The 15,791-nt window shown below is 38.9% G+C and overlaps 1 protein-coding gene across 1 annotated transcript in view; it reads right to left on the bottom strand.

Moving 5' to 3' along the window:
• LOC136676478 (ARF GTPase-activating protein GIT2-like) overlaps positions 1-14,854 on the bottom strand; it is a 28,561-nt gene extending 13,707 nt beyond the window's left edge. The window contains exons 1-6 of the mRNA XM_066653537.1: positions 14,440-14,854; positions 2,329-2,462; positions 1,362-1,474; positions 714-819; positions 382-468; positions 154-284 (exon numbers count right to left, since the gene is read on the bottom strand). Coding sequence (XP_066509634.1) covers positions 154-284; positions 382-468; positions 714-819; positions 1,362-1,474; positions 2,329-2,462; positions 14,440-14,491 — 623 coding nt within the window. The 5' untranslated portion in view covers positions 14,492-14,854. The remainder of the gene's footprint in view (positions 1-153; positions 285-381; positions 469-713; positions 820-1,361; positions 1,475-2,328; positions 2,463-14,439) is intronic.
• Between the last annotated feature and the right edge of the window lie 937 nt (positions 14,855-15,791).

Raw genomic sequence — 15,791 nt, 5'->3', positions numbered from 1 at the left:
GGGTTAAAACTCAATCGCACACTCACGCAGTCACACTTTACAAAGTGCTAAACAACAGGGTATTACCCTTCAATGTATGATTGTGTTTACGTTCCCCAAACTCACAGACTGAGTAAAGGCAGGTGTTACTTCAGTGACTAGTTGCTGTGGTACCTGGCGTACTGGATGGGTGTGTTTCCATTGGCGTCTGGAGCTCCGGGGTCAGCTCCATAAACAGAGAGCAGCTCAACCTGAGACACCTGCCCTGATTTAGCCGCCACATGCAGCGGAGTGGTGCCTTTTTCCTGATCAAACAGAGAGTTAGAATGAATGAGTAATGTATGGCTCCCACAGACAAGTTATACATGTCTTTTAAAGAGTTAAAATATTGTAAGACTTTACTGGGTGAAAGAAGTTGGCCTGTGCACCGAGGGACAGTAACCGCAGACACGTCTCCAAATTCCCTGTCCGCACACTCGAGTGGAGTTGCTGAAGATTCAAACAATTTATTAATGTTTTAATTATGTTTTTATAACCAATATTCTCTCCATTTGCACCCCTTAGTGCACTATGTTACAGAAAGACCAACACAATATGTAATTCTGTTGTGTTAGCTAAGAGACAAATTTATCTGAATATTTTTCAATTATCAAGTTCCATATACAATTAAGAAGACACAAACAGGTTCACTGAGAATTTTACTCTGTTTCTAGAAAAGTAAATAGCTTTCTCACCTTACTCAGGTCCTTTGCTGTAAAACTGTCTTCATCACGACACGGCATTCGATGGATGAAAGCCAGCATCTGATATTTGGCTCTTATGAATTCTGCCTTGTTCGGGCTGTGAAGGAGAAAAGGAAACATCACACACACATACACAATTATGATAGATTCTGGAGAACACCTAGTGGCCATTTCACTGGCAAAGCAAAACAGACTAACCCATTGTTGGTTTAACTATTCTAAGCTGTTCTGGTGCTACATTGGCTGGTTGATACGCACATCACTGTCTAAAATACAACATATTTCTTGTGTCCTAACAAACCTAGCATGATCAAAACAACAACTTTTCAGTGAAAAGATAAATTACCTTCTATATATTTGGTGCAGTTACACTGTGCAAAGTTTCATGAGGCAATTTGGACCAATTCTTTTTAAGAATTCTCTTGTTTATCCTGAAATTTGCACACAATGTAAAGGGCAACTGGAATTTCTAAAATGATGCTAAAAAACTATATAGTCTACAAAAATGAAAATAGAAGGTTTTCTGTCCAACACACCATCTTTAAAAGCACAGCATAATGCCTTAATTCTGGTGGTGATTTACTTGCTCTCTTATGCTGGTACTAAGCCTATTAGTCTTTCCGACTCTAAATCACTCACTGAAGTTTATCCTGAGGACCTGTCTTCCTCCTACCGCTGGCCAGGGAGGCTGATTCCTGCAGAGTGTGCTCCCAGATTGAGTTTGATCCGTTATTGTACAATGTCTGCACCATCTGTGGAGGACAGTAACAGAGTTTCATATATATTGGCATATATACAGTGACATGTAAAGTGAGTCTGGGTGACAAATAAACAAAAATTCTGCAAATTAATAAAAATTAGTCTGGGCCAGAGAATTGTTAGTTACAGTGTATTTTTGTGTTTTTGTGTGTGTGTGTGTGTGTCTCTGTGCATAAATTCAATACATTACAAACTTTAGAATTAGATTAAAAAACATACACACAAGTCTCAGTCCACTTACTGCACACACATATATAAGATATAACAATACTTTAATAATCTGACAGAGATATACAGGGGTTGGACAATGAAACTGAAACACCTGGTTCCTTTTGCGGCCAATACAGCGTCAATTCGTCTTGGGAATGACATATACAAGTCCTGCACAGTGGTCAGAGGGATTTAAAGACCATTCTTCTTGCAGGATAGTGGCCAGGTCTCTACGTGATGCTGGTGGAGGAAAACGTTTCCTGACTCGCTCCTCCAAAACACCCCACAGTGGCTCAATAATATTTAGATCTGGTGACTGTGCAGGCCATGGGAGATGTTCAACTTCACTTTCATGTTCATCAAACCAATCTTTCACCAGTCTTGCTGTGTGTTTTGGTGCATTGTCGTCCTGATACACGGCACTGCCTTCAGGATACAATGTTTGAACCATTGGATGCACATGGTCTTACTGGTGCAATGTGCAGTTAATGAAGATTGGCCACCAGGCTGCTCCAATTTAGCCAAGAAACCTCCCACACTACAATGACAGATGTTTCAGTTTCATTGTCCAATCCCTGTATGTCTGCTGCCAGTAATCATGTAGCATGGTGCATTTAATGTTTGTGGTGTTTCTAACCTGTAGCTGTGTTGGGGGCCAGCTGGTGTGTACAAGGTGTCGTATTTGTGAGCTGTGGCGTCCGAGACTGCGATGCACGCTACAGCACTGATCACAGATCAAGACAGCTCTGTTTACTGATGCCCAGTGAGGGTCTGAAACAAAAAACAAACAAAATATAAACCCTGTCATAAACAAACAAAATACACTAATCACAGATTAGCACAACTCTATTCATAGATCCAGTAAGATTCTGATTAAACAAAGTAGATAAGACCCAAACAAAACACGACCTGATCCACAATAAATAATTCCTCAATAAAATATTAAATATTTTTACAAAGGCTAAATAAGTAAACAATAAGTATATTGATATGAGTTTGCCATCTGCAATGAATGAACCACAAGAATGGAAATTGTCTTATATGCGTGAGGCATTAAACAGCACCCCCTTGTGGAGCAATTCCTCTACATGAGTAATTATATAACGGTAAATCCCATTTCTTAATTTTACCCCTACCCCTTGTTTTCAAATGTTTCTTGTCCCTTGGAACTGAGTTACAGGGCATAGTGTTTAAAATCTTCCGCTACTAAATGGGACAACCCTTCAACAGCCTGATATGTCATCAGAACACAAAAAAGCAGCACTTCATTGGCACGCTGTTGCAGGTCTGGAGCGATATCAGAGTTTCTGGATATTGACGTTGTTCAATTCAAGGCTTCATGCCATCCTTCCACAATCATATATTATCACACACTCCTAAGTCTCTGTGGTATGAAGCTGAATTCAGCTGCTTATTCTGTGTATATTCATTCTAAGCTTCCATTTCCACATAAAATTATGCAGTAGTCACAGACGCTAGAACGTAATTGAGTCGCCATTTAAGGTGGAACTGGAAATTTGGAGATATTTTATGCTTGTTATTAAATCAAGAGATAAAATGCATTTAATCCACATTAAACTAAGATAGTACAGTGGTTATCATAGTGTATTAAAGGAGAAAATACTGATATTTATGATATATATCGGTTGCTTGAGTCCAGTGGCGGATGCTGGTCTTTCAAGGAGGGGAAGCTCAATTTCGGCCTACATCATAAAATGTGTCGGTTTATTTATACGTAAATTCTACCCTCCGTTCCTTTTCAAGAAAATGATCTGTGACCCTGTCGTACCAACAAGGCGTCTTTTCCAGGGACTAGTGTCCTCTCAATGACCAGCAGAGCTAGGCTGCTTAAACGGCCTTGGCCCATGTGAAGTGTGTCCGCCTGTGAGTGCTTTGTGGCGGTGGACAGAAACTGAGATAGAAGTCAGAAAAAGTGATAGAAGTCAGTCTCCAAACACAAGCAGCTACAAAAAAAACACCAGAAATAGATGGTGTCGCTAGTCGTTTTTAACAAATAAAATGTCGCTAAGAGGATTAAGAAAGTCTCCGGTTCAACTCAGAACAGAATGAAAATTTAATGCTCCCACGGATCTTTACACCAAAGGATCGCTGATTCGCTCATTTCGCTGTCAATCAAAAAGGGATTCAGCCTCAGACAGATCATCCAATCATCATGCAGAAGCTGAACGTCCGGGCCAGCCGAGGCCAGCCCACTGCCCCATAGACCCCCAGAGACGCTGAGCGTCCGATGGGCGAGACAAAGCCCAGCATTTATCCAATGACTCGTCTCGTTTCGCTGCACTTCGCTGCTTCGCTATTGAACTCTGTTTAAAGCACTCTGAAGCTGCGGGAATGATTGAGAGGAAAGCCGCGTCTTTACCAGTGATAAGAAGCTGATTCTGAACAAAAGTTGAGTGCGTTGTAGTGCATATTTATTCAATGACATGTACACACAACAGTATATATTTGATCACTTATTTTTTGACATTTTAGGGGAAGCTGAGCTTCCCTTGCAGTCTTAGAGCAATCGCCTCTGCTTGAGTCGCTCTTGCCGCTGATTCACAAGGCATTCATAGCCCTTCATCTGAACAATATCTTTAAAAAATCTCAGTTTCAAGTGGTATATAGCCCTCTCCCCTCGAGCTTAACCTAAGAAATAGCACCCCCTCTGGCACAATTCCTAACTGTGATTGAATGAGTATGTATCTGAGTGAGTGATTAGTGAGTGAGTGACAACCCAATGAGGTGCTTTGCATCGCAAACAGAGTGAGCTCTGAGTAGTATCAGACAATGATCTATATCCATTAGACTTATTGAGAATATTGACTCATTCAAAGAACTCACACAAGCACTTCTGAGAAATCAATACTCCAGATTTAGAAGACTCTCAGACCAAACGGTTCATTAAAGAACGCTAGAGTTTAAAATTGCACTGTTCACATTTTGGCTATTTAAATATATATAATGTATTATAAACATATTTATAACATTCATATTTTTCTAATATAGTATTAATATTATAATGTCCTTCTTGGTTCAATACTCACTGTCCATTACTTACAGACATTTGTACATTTGTTGTATACTTTCTTAGCTCCCTGTCACCCTGATCTTCAATAATCAGGACCTCCAAAGAACTACAGAGCAGATATTATTTGGGAGATAGAATATTGTCAGCACTGCAGTCAATTTAGTTTGTGTTGTGCTGGTATGAGTGGATCAGATAAAGCAGTGCTGCTGGAGTTAAAATCCTCAGTGACACTATTGTAGTCCACGAACTACAGCAACTACATCAGCATCATTCTTCTGACATGGCTAAATGAGCTTGTTCTTTCAACAACCAGCTTAAAAAGGAATATAAATTCCTCTGAAAACATCATATCAGATAACAGCATTAAAGGTGTGGAGCAAAACAAACCTGAAATATTCCTCAACCCTGACCCCCTGGCTGTTACACATGAATCCAGCACCTCCAGCTAACTGTGAGAAGAAAACGAGCTAATGTGTTGAATACATTTTATAAATTTATTGTGTAAAATGCCCTATGTAAAATCAATAGTTTTAAAGTTGTTCATTTTTAAACGTCTTTAATGGTGTTTACAAATTTTTCATAGTTTGTCATTTTAAACCATACATAGAGGAAAACTGAGGCAAGATTACAAGACCAAGGGGGAGTCTCTGTGTAGTAGGCATAACGAGGGGAAAGCAAGAGACCAGAGTGTCCACTTTAAACAACCACGCACTGAACCATTCTCTGTGTATAAATCTGAATAACAGGTTTTGTGAGTCAAGTGACTGTAGTGAACACAGTGCATTCCCCAGTGTGCCCTTCTGAACATTCCCACTACTTCGTGTCCGATTCTTGGATTTCTGGGTTTTTGTATTTTGTGTCTATTGTATCTTCAATTTTACTGTTAATGTATTAGGTTTTGTGTCTTGGATCTTTGTGCTTTGCTTTTGGTGTTTGTACTTTGTTTCTCTTTTTGGCTTCCATTCTGTACCATGTACTATTCGATCAGTTAGACATTTATGCAATTAGACATTTTGACATTTATGCAAGTTAAATATTCTCAGACATGCCCTTCCCATATGTAAACAAAAAAAAATAAACAAATTAATTAAAACACACACAGTACAAACTGACTATTTGTAAATACTATTTGCATTTATTTGCTCATTTTTACAGCATCACTGTGCAATTTGGATGAATGTTAACGTGATTTTTGTGAAGCGAGACCTAAACAAAAACCGCCAAATGAATTTACTTGTTACTTTCATTTAGAGTAAAAAAGAGGAAGTGGCCCTGAGCAGTTCCTTCTATGGCATAAAATGTTTCAGGCTGTTTCTCAAAACACTTTTACACACACACTGCGCTGAGCAGACGAACTTCCTCTTCTATAGATTAGAAATCAAGCCACATCTCTCTCTCTCTTTCTCACACACACACACACACACACACACACACACACACACACACACACACACACACACACACACACACACACACACACACAAAACAGTAACAATGTGCAGCTGAACTTCACCGGCAGGTGAAAGTAAGGAAACTGTGTTGAACAAAAGCACTGGCTGGGGGGGTGATACCCTCTCAGATTTCAGAAAACTAATACCCCACACCATAGACTTAAATTACATTGGGGACACTGGGCACATGTATCCACCTCTTTCTGAAATGACTGATTTTGTCCATGCCACTTTTGTAACTGAGTAAGATATGTTCCAAATAACATGCTCTAATAACACAAAAACAGCTATGATACTCTTTTTGAAGACACATCATTGCCTGGTGCTTGTGGTGTCTTTGCTAGCAAGTTTTTTGTTTACTTGTTTTCAGGGGTTTAAATGTAGGGGCCTGGGGGAGTCCTGGGGTCATAAGAACAAAGGAACCCCCCTACCCCATGATGGAATAAAGTTTGAATAAACTATGAAGGGTCTGCTTATTTCTGTTCATTAATTTAAGGATTTTATGACAAAACAAAATATGACCTTCCTTTCCACATTTTCATCATCCTTGTTAAATTCCTACTTCTGGATGTACAGCAAACATGCCCTGGCCAGGTGATAAATATGTGATGTACACTCTTTTCTGCTATGATCAAGTAAGAAATTTCAATGCCCCTGTCCTCCTCATTTTATTTTGACTTGATAAAGCTGTTCAACTGTGATGTAGTTTACAGGCTTGCTAGCATGCTAGGCAAATTTAGCTAGCCACAATACGTTCACTTATAACTATTCCTGTATGTAATTACATGGATATGTTTAATGTAGTAACAGTAAAGCCTCCGTTTTTATTTTTGCTTCGTGGCTTGACATTATCTTACACAGAAAATTCAATAGTGTTGAATCAACACTTTTAGTGTTAAATTAACACTGTTAGTGTAATAATTTAACACTCTCAGTGTTAAGGTCACACTAAAAGTGTTGATTTAACACGGGAGAATTTGCTGTGTAGCTGTTAATATTTTGTTAGCAGTAGCTAGCAGTGCTTAGGCAAAGCATTTTAAAGCCCCTAATCATTCATTCATTGTCTGTAACTGCTAATCCAGTTCAGGGTCGTTGTGGGTCCAAAGCCTACCTGGAATCACTGGCGCAAGGCCCCCTGGAGGGGGTGCCAGTCCTTCACAGGGCAACACACACACACACACACACACACGTGTTTTTGAACCGTGGGAGGAAACCAGAGCACCCGGCATAAACCCATGCAGACACGTGTTTATCTTAAAATGCTATTTGGGGAATCAGTGTTGATATGAAATAGTAAATGTCTTTGCAGAAAATTAATAAATAAATAAGGGAGAGGAGAAAACACATTGTGAATGTGAAATACAAGTCAATGTTGTGTTGTTTCTTGCAGTATTCAGTAGAAAAGTAAGAGGAATGATGTCCAAAACAATATCTAAACTTATTATCAGAACAGCACAGGAAAGCAGACCCCTGACCATCTGCAGCACACAGTTTAGTTCTGCCCCACTTCTTCAGCAGCACTGACAAATATGTTCTGTTTATATTGTGTATCAAGTGCTAAATTTATGACAAATTTGTTACTGGCCACAACACAGACCTTCCATCAGGGGAACCCTGAGACCTTTGCCACAAATCAAACCCGTTGTTTTCTTTTCTTTTTTTTTCCCCCTTTTTGGCTGCAACACCATTTTGAAACTGTGGAAAAATAACAGTCTCATATCGGTCATGTTCATGCCAGCAATGCAAAGAAATGTAACACTTTCAGGTGAAAGTGTAATTTACAACAAAACTAGTAACATAATCAGGCAAATCATGCAATGCTTCACTTGGCAAGCAAGTTGTTATTTAAGCTTTACTCCTTTGGTTACACTGTAATGTGATGCGGGCAGTGATGCTGTAAGGTGCATGTTTTGGTGGTCAGCAGAGTTTTTACCTAAACTGATATTTGTCAGCAACAAACAAATTAGACTAAAAAGGCTTAGTTGAGAATATGGAAAATGATGGATTTTGTCCATAACATTATTTGGTGGTCAAAATATTTATTAAAATTTGAACTTTCTATTTTTGCCTTTTCTGCTTTCCATTTTGTATAAAAATATGGATCTTCTTCTTTCCAAAAGTTTAGCACAAGGCTTTTATAGCACTGTTTGACTTGGCATTTAATCCATGTTCTTGCTACATTTGGGAGGAGAAACAGATTTGCATTTCTGGTGCATCTTTCTAAAAGTGTTTCCTGTTCAAGCTGCCTCTGTTCATTTAGAGATAATAAACACATACTACTGGTATTACATGAAACAAAACATTTTGTACAACATATATATTTTAAATCATAGTGCTCATATGTCTTGTACTCTTCAGTGCCGACAGGCTTGATGAAATTGGTAGTAAAACTGTTTGTGAAACTCTTCTGATCTATCGCAGCCCTAGTATTTTTTTCCAGTAAACGTACATCCCAGAGGATTTGATTTTTAAAGGAAATTTGTGTGTCAGCTGAATATAATCCAACACCTGGTCTGCATACTTGTTCCCAGGACTTTTATAAGCACTGTCACACCCCTTCCCAACACACACACACACACACACACACACACTGGAGACTCTTGAGCCCATGATGCATGTGTCTGCACAGCCAGGAGAGAATAAGAAGAATGTCTAGGGTTTTATTTTAAGCTTCATATCTACAACCACACCATATGCCCACCACACACACAAACACACACACATGCATGCCATCCTCTAACACAGTTATGATCTCATATTCTCAAAGAACACACAGAGTGTAGCCTTGCCCACTGTGCTGCTACTTGTCAGGACACATGTATACTTTAGATATAGAAAAGCACGTAATAAATTGGGATGCTCTGCAGCAGGTCACAGGTGTTGGCTCCATCCAATGCACCTACTCTGAGTAGGATTGAAAGATAAGTCATTTTTAAGTGTACAGAGCTGTGACTTTTATTATAGCTTACATTATTAAGAACAATGTGTAAACTCAAATACTGTGATACATGACAACAACCATAACTAAATGGCAGTCAGAATTAAGGCCAGACATTCTTGGTCGCCGTGGTTTATAAAACTGACCTGCACTTTAATTTATCAAAAATCATTACAGTTTAAACCGCAGTCACAATATTGGCCATAACAATATGCAATTAGTTATTTAACACAACTCATTCATCCCTAACTATCTTTTATGATTTGTGATCTACATCCGGGCATGTGGTGGAACTGCATCAAATCCCCACAGCAAAGTACCTCCACATCTCGTGTAAAATCCTGCCAGACGACTAGAAGCTGTTACTGCAGCAAAGATAGATCCTTCAGTTTAGAAGAAATGCTGGATGAGAAAAACCTTTTGGACACGTAGTGCAATGTGCTTTTGCTCAGGGACAAAAAAAAGTGCACAACGTCATCGCACTCCATTTGAGTTACACGAGACATTCAATACTGACAGTGGAGAGCCACAGGGGGTCTGGGAAGATGGACAAGTGTGTGACAGATGATGCGACGAAAGAGCAACTGTTTGTCTGAACCGGCTGCTGAATGAGAGGCAAAGTCACTTCCTTCGACATACAGGAAGTGTCCCACAACAGCTGCAGAGTTACAAGGCACAAGAAACTTTCTCAGTTGCTACCCATCTCACTTTCCCTTGACTAAAATAAAACCAGGCCCATGGGCTAAAAAAAAAAAAAACCAACAGATGAGTGCTCTGACAGGGACATCACAGAGCTTGAGGTGGACTACTGACCCAGAAAGTTTACACTGCAAAACTGTATTTAAAAAAAGCAAAAAACAACTCATTTTTTACCACAAAAAAGTAGCAAACATTATTTATGAAAAAGATCATCCTGTAAGGAACAGGTGCTGGAATCAGCCGTTTTAAACAAGCTCTTAAGACAGGGGGAGTGTTTCTCCTCTTTCTCCAGCACTGGACACAAGGAGCCTCACAAACCAGACCCTGGCTCCAGCTACAGACAGTAGGCACAAGCCAGGGAGCAGCTGCCATAGGGCTTGGTAAGCCCCAGCTGGCAGCTCCCTGCTCTCCTCCACTGCTGCTGTGGTTCAAAACACTTGCCACAAGCTGCTCTTCTGCTTTTCACACTGTCTGCAGCCAGAGTTGGGGCCCTGTGTTGTTCCTACCTTCTAGTGGCTCCCTCCTCCAGCTTTCTCATCAAGAAGAGATGCTAAAACTGCTTCATATCAGAGGATAGAGAGAGACAGAGGGCAGGTCTCCTACACTAAAAAGAAGGGTCATTTAAAATGGGATGTAATAATAGAAAAAATTAATAAATATAAAAATAAAAAACTATATTATCATGAATTTGGGGCATTGCCACAGATTTGTCTCCCTAGATTTATCAGGGTCTTAGAAGAAACTGCTAAATGAGCGATAACATTCAGTATGTTTACATGGCAAATATTTGTAGAAAACTAGTAGGACCAATAAAATTTCAAGTAGGGTTTATTTATTACTTAGATTATTTAATTTAATTCAATTAATGATCTATTAGTGGAATAGGATTAAATAAATAAATCATTCAAAATAAAAAAAATAAAATCATTCAAAATAAGCAAATAAAACTATTTCAATATAGGTTGAATATTCTTAAAACAACCTCAAAATGAAAAAAAAAAACCCAGAAATATATACCACAATTACGTTTATTTATGTATTTATTTTAATTTATTGCAGTGTACAGACTGACCCCTCAGCCTTCCATTAAACTGGGACGTGGGGGGCACAGACATGAGTCAAAACTTATTCTGAGTGCCTCTCATGGTGGGTTTATTACCCCTCCCTAGTCTGCAAAGTCACATGCTCAAAATTCCAGTCGTCTCTCTAGGTATTTACATACACTACATGTCCAGACATTTTTAGACACCCGTATAATCAGTGAACTCAGTTACTTTAAGGGTCACCACACAGTTGAATGTCTGTGTATAAATTAGGCAAACATGAAACTTAGGTCACCATACCAAATGACAAGGCTTGGCCAGAAGCTGTGGAGCAGTGGAATTGTGTTTTCTACAGTGATGGGACACTTCTTGGATGAACTGGAATGGTGTCTGTGATCAAGAATATATCATCACACAAGTACTGAAAAAAGCTTAATCACTCCAGAGACCACAGTTCCAATGCTCTACGATTCAGTGCCTCCTCATTAAGCTCAAATACTAGTGAACTAGGAGCAGTGAGTACGCACACAACCGAAGTGCCCAGGGAGAGGTTGGGTGTTAGGTTCATTGCTCAAAGGCACCTCAGTGGTGGACTGCAGGAGGAGACAGTGCTTTTCCTTCACTCCCCCAGCCCCAATTTTCATTCAAGCGGAGAGGATTCAACTGGTGACCTTGTATCCCTATTAATAAGTGGTGTCTACAGACTTTTGGAGAAATGCATATGGTTGAATTAAAATGTGTACGTTTATAATACTTGTTACCTAGCCTCAAAACTCTCACAAAAACTAAAAAGTTAACAGACACCATCTACATACTATTTAAGCGGAAAACTGTACCTTTTTCACAAACTATTCCAGTGAATGAGGTCTCTCTCGTCAGACATGAACAGAATTGAGTGGTCTTCATGGTCACAGGGGTAAAACAACCTCGATTTAAGGAGGTTTCTCCAGGGGTCCATCAGCCCTAATGTGACTTGCAGATCTCAGATCATTTATTTTCACTTTTTTCAGTTAGATCATGTTTTATTGTAATTAATGACACTGGATGAAGCTTCTTGTTCATTTGTATGTCCATATGTAGATGTTGTGTATTCTTCAAGAGGCTGTGCCTTTTGCCAGGCTGTTATTTTACATAAGAAGTTGTTCTTAATGACTTGCCTGGTGAAATAAAAGTGAAATAAATAAGATAAAAAAAAAATCTTCAGTTCAGAGTGGGCAACAGCACAGCAGCTGCCCAAGCTGCCCTCTGGTGGACTCTTGGCATTGGATATGATGACCTTAACAAGGCTCATGTGCATCCTTTCCAAACTGTACAGGCAGTTCAATGCTACTTTAAAAGTAGCTAAATTCCGTAATTAGAAGTGATGTCTACAGTTAATGTATAATGTACGCATTTTTGTGGCCATTAGCAACAAATCAAGTTAGTCTGGAATTTAGCCTACATGCCTACAGGGTGCAAAACAGCAAGTTTTAAAAATCCCATCTTTTGTCTTGTCGAGAATTCAGTATAGAGCTGGAATTCCTTATACTGGCATGTGACCAAGTACAGAATGACAACAAATATTCAGTCGTCTGTAGAAAACAGTGGTCTACAGCATATATACTATCTTTTGTCAACCACAGCTTCTACTTAAAGGGAATGTCTATGATGGTGGGAAAAACACTGTTCTCACTGGTTTGTTTACATTCAGAAGCTCAGCGTCTTTTACGGTGGAACCTTAAGTTAAAAAAAGAGTAAAAAAACAACTGTTGTTTGTACGTGGCTGAACTTGTACTTGTCTGTAAGTGTTTATTCACTAGTTGAATTACCACAGAAACTCAGTTGTTGTTTGAGTTGTTTAGTTTTGAAGCACATTTAGTCTGTGTTTACTTTCATGCAGTTAGCACTCTCCTGAGTGTGGAGAAATTTTCAGATTAGGTAATCCGAAACTGCAAAAATAAGTCAATATTACCCACCTATAGAGCAGGAGTAGAACGGCATCCTCAACTTAGATTTGTGCTTTTCAAAGTTTGAAGATTGGATGTCTTTTCTCTGTAGTTTTTTAACCATTTACAGACACGGGCCTTGTAAACACATTAGACCAGTTTTGAACATACAAATAGACTGGAGAGCAGCAAATGATGAGGAAACATCCTCAAAATTTTATAAAAAAATATTTTTTTTGAAATTGTGAAATTAGCCTTTATATTAGCTAGCATGGGATAATTTCGTAACCTCAGAGAACCAGACATATTTACTTGATTTTTGCTTCAGCCAGAAGATGAAAAGTTGGATGTGAACAGTGCTTTAGCTATCATACTCAAACAACATTCATTCATTCATTCGTTATCTGTAACCGCTTATCCAGTTCAGGGTCGCGGTGGGTCCAGAGCCTACCTGGAATCATTGGGCACAAGGCGGGAACACACCCTGGAGGGGGCTACTCAAACAACATGAGTATTCCCCACTGCCAACTTTAAAAGTGTCTTTTATCCCATGTTTTATGACCAAGGAAGCTCAAAAATTACCAACTGAGTTGTCTGCCTTACTTCACATTTTGCAGGTTGGTATGCACTCCAGGTATTCAAATGAATGTGTAAATTTCTACAATTATGTATTTTAAAATGTGCATGGTATATTCTCTTTACAAACTCAGTGTTAGTTCCATTGAATCTGCAAAGTAAAAAAGAAAACCTACAACGTGCTTTAAAAATAATTCTGACACAATTTATACATTCTTATAAAGGAAGTATATTTTTATATACACTGACCAGCCAAAAAAAAATCTAAGTGACCTTTTTTGTTTCTCCATTTTTTCTCCATTTTGTCAACTTCACTAATCATACAGGTATACACAGTCCATCTGTTGTGCTTAATTCATCAGCCCCTTTTACCCTGTTCTTCAGTGGTCAGGACCACCGCAGAGCAACTTTTCTTTGGTTGGTGTATCCTTGTCAGCACTGAAGTGACACTGATATATGGTGGTGGTGTGTCAGTGTTGTGTGTTTCGCTTGTACAAGTGGACCAGACACGGCAGTGCTGAGGGAGTTTTTAAACCCCTCAATGTCATGGTTAGTCTGAGAATAGTCCACCAACAACAATGTCCAGCCAAAAGCATTCTGGGGGCAGCGTTCAGTGACCAGTGATGAAGAACTAGAGGATCACCAACACTATGCAACAGCAGATACATTTCTGTCTCTCACTTAAAGTCAGATTTTTACAAATTTGACCAAGTAGATATGTCTAATAAATGGATGAACACACCAGTACTTCAGTGTCACTCTAAATCACCACCCAAATATTACCCGCTCTGTGATGGCCCTATATGGTCAATATAGTTGTGTGAAAAAGTCTAAAAGTCTAAGTGCTAAATTTGACATACTGTTGGTAGGAACAATAGTAGCACTAGTAGGAGTAGTCAAATAATAATTTAAGGGGCCCTGTGCACCTTATGTATATATATATATATATATATATATATTCTTGCACAGTAGTTTAAGTGTCTTTTTCATGCAGAAATAACCAAACTTCTGCACACGAAATGAGGTGTGTTTGCATTGCCAGTTATTTGAATGTGCCTTCCACACAATTCTAACATAGTTCTTACCTGGTGAGGCACAGTCTGCGCATAGTTCGCTGTTTCTCCCTCGTTTAGACATGCTGATCGCTGTAGTTATTCAACTTCTGAGAAGTGCAATGCCTGAAACGAACATCTTAACGATAAAATCTAGAAGAGGAAGAAAACAACATTATTTTGCTCTTAAAAAAACTTAAACTGCACTAAAATGAAAATAAAGCGGTGTTTCTAAGCTACAAACGCCCTCAAACTCGTTACTGTCCGCTCGAAGGTTCCTATATTTCCGAGAGTGACAAGAAAAACTGCCGTATTTACGTAGCACAGCCACGGAAACCCGCAGAAGAGAAGTGTAAGCCGCGTGTGTGTGTGTGTGCGTGTGTGCGTGTGTAATAGCGAGCGCTATCTGCAGTCCAAGTCGGCTAGTGCACATTAACGCATTCACACTCTTCATTACTGTACTGCGCTCAGCTGTCGTTAAAGGGGAACTCCGCTCACTGTCAAACTTCCTGCAGAATTCGGTGGTTAACATGTAAATATCAGATCGTTCAGCATTTGGTGTGAAGTAGTTCATGGCAGAGAAATTACAGACACGATTTTCTTACGGTTCCGAGAGGCACATCAATGATTTTGATGTAAACGTCAAGTCACCGAGCGTTTTAAAGTGACATGCTCTGTTCAGATGAAACTGACAGACCTATTTCTTCAGTACTGGGGTTAATTTATAAATGTGTTGAACCACGTACATTTGCTAAACAGTTAATTAAATTAGTTTTTCGTTTCAATTTATTTACGAATTATTCTGAAAACTTGCAAATGTACAGAAAAGTTTGCATATTGTTTATACATGTCTATTGCATTGCAGCTACGAAGCAAAATACACGTAAGAAAAGTGATTGCTGGAAATAAATAATGGTGCATGTCATAAACTGTGGAGTACATTAAATAAGGTGCAAAGTATTAACGAACAAGGGGAACCATTAGAAACAGACTCAGGTTGGTAGATTAATCCCGTCACTGGAGTATCTTTTAAGGGTGTAAACAAATGTGCAAATATAAATTAGCAAATAATTAAATAAATAAAAAGTAATATAAATACAATGGTTAAAGGTATAAACGCTCCCCTTTGCTGAAATTAAAATGGTCTGGCCTTCGTTTTGGGTCTAACCACAACATTCACTCCCGTAAATTGTTTTTTTTTTTTATATTAACCTGACCTCTGTTAAAGGAAGTACTCAAAAATACGATGTCGAAAGGTTTCTAAAATCGTGTATAAGAAGCTTTATAAATCACATTTATTGAAGTTCAACACGCCACCCCCTTACGTCAGTGATAATGGTCTCGACCTGTTACGTTCTTGTTTTGTACAGAAGTTATATTTTGAA

Source organism: Hoplias malabaricus, chromosome X2 (genome assembly GCF_029633855.1).
Source record: "Hoplias malabaricus isolate fHopMal1 chromosome X2, fHopMal1.hap1, whole genome shotgun sequence".
NCBI lineage: Eukaryota > Metazoa > Chordata > Actinopteri > Characiformes > Erythrinidae > Hoplias > Hoplias malabaricus.
Note: the sequence above shows the minus strand (reverse complement) of the source record. Positions and strands in the feature narration are given on the sequence as shown.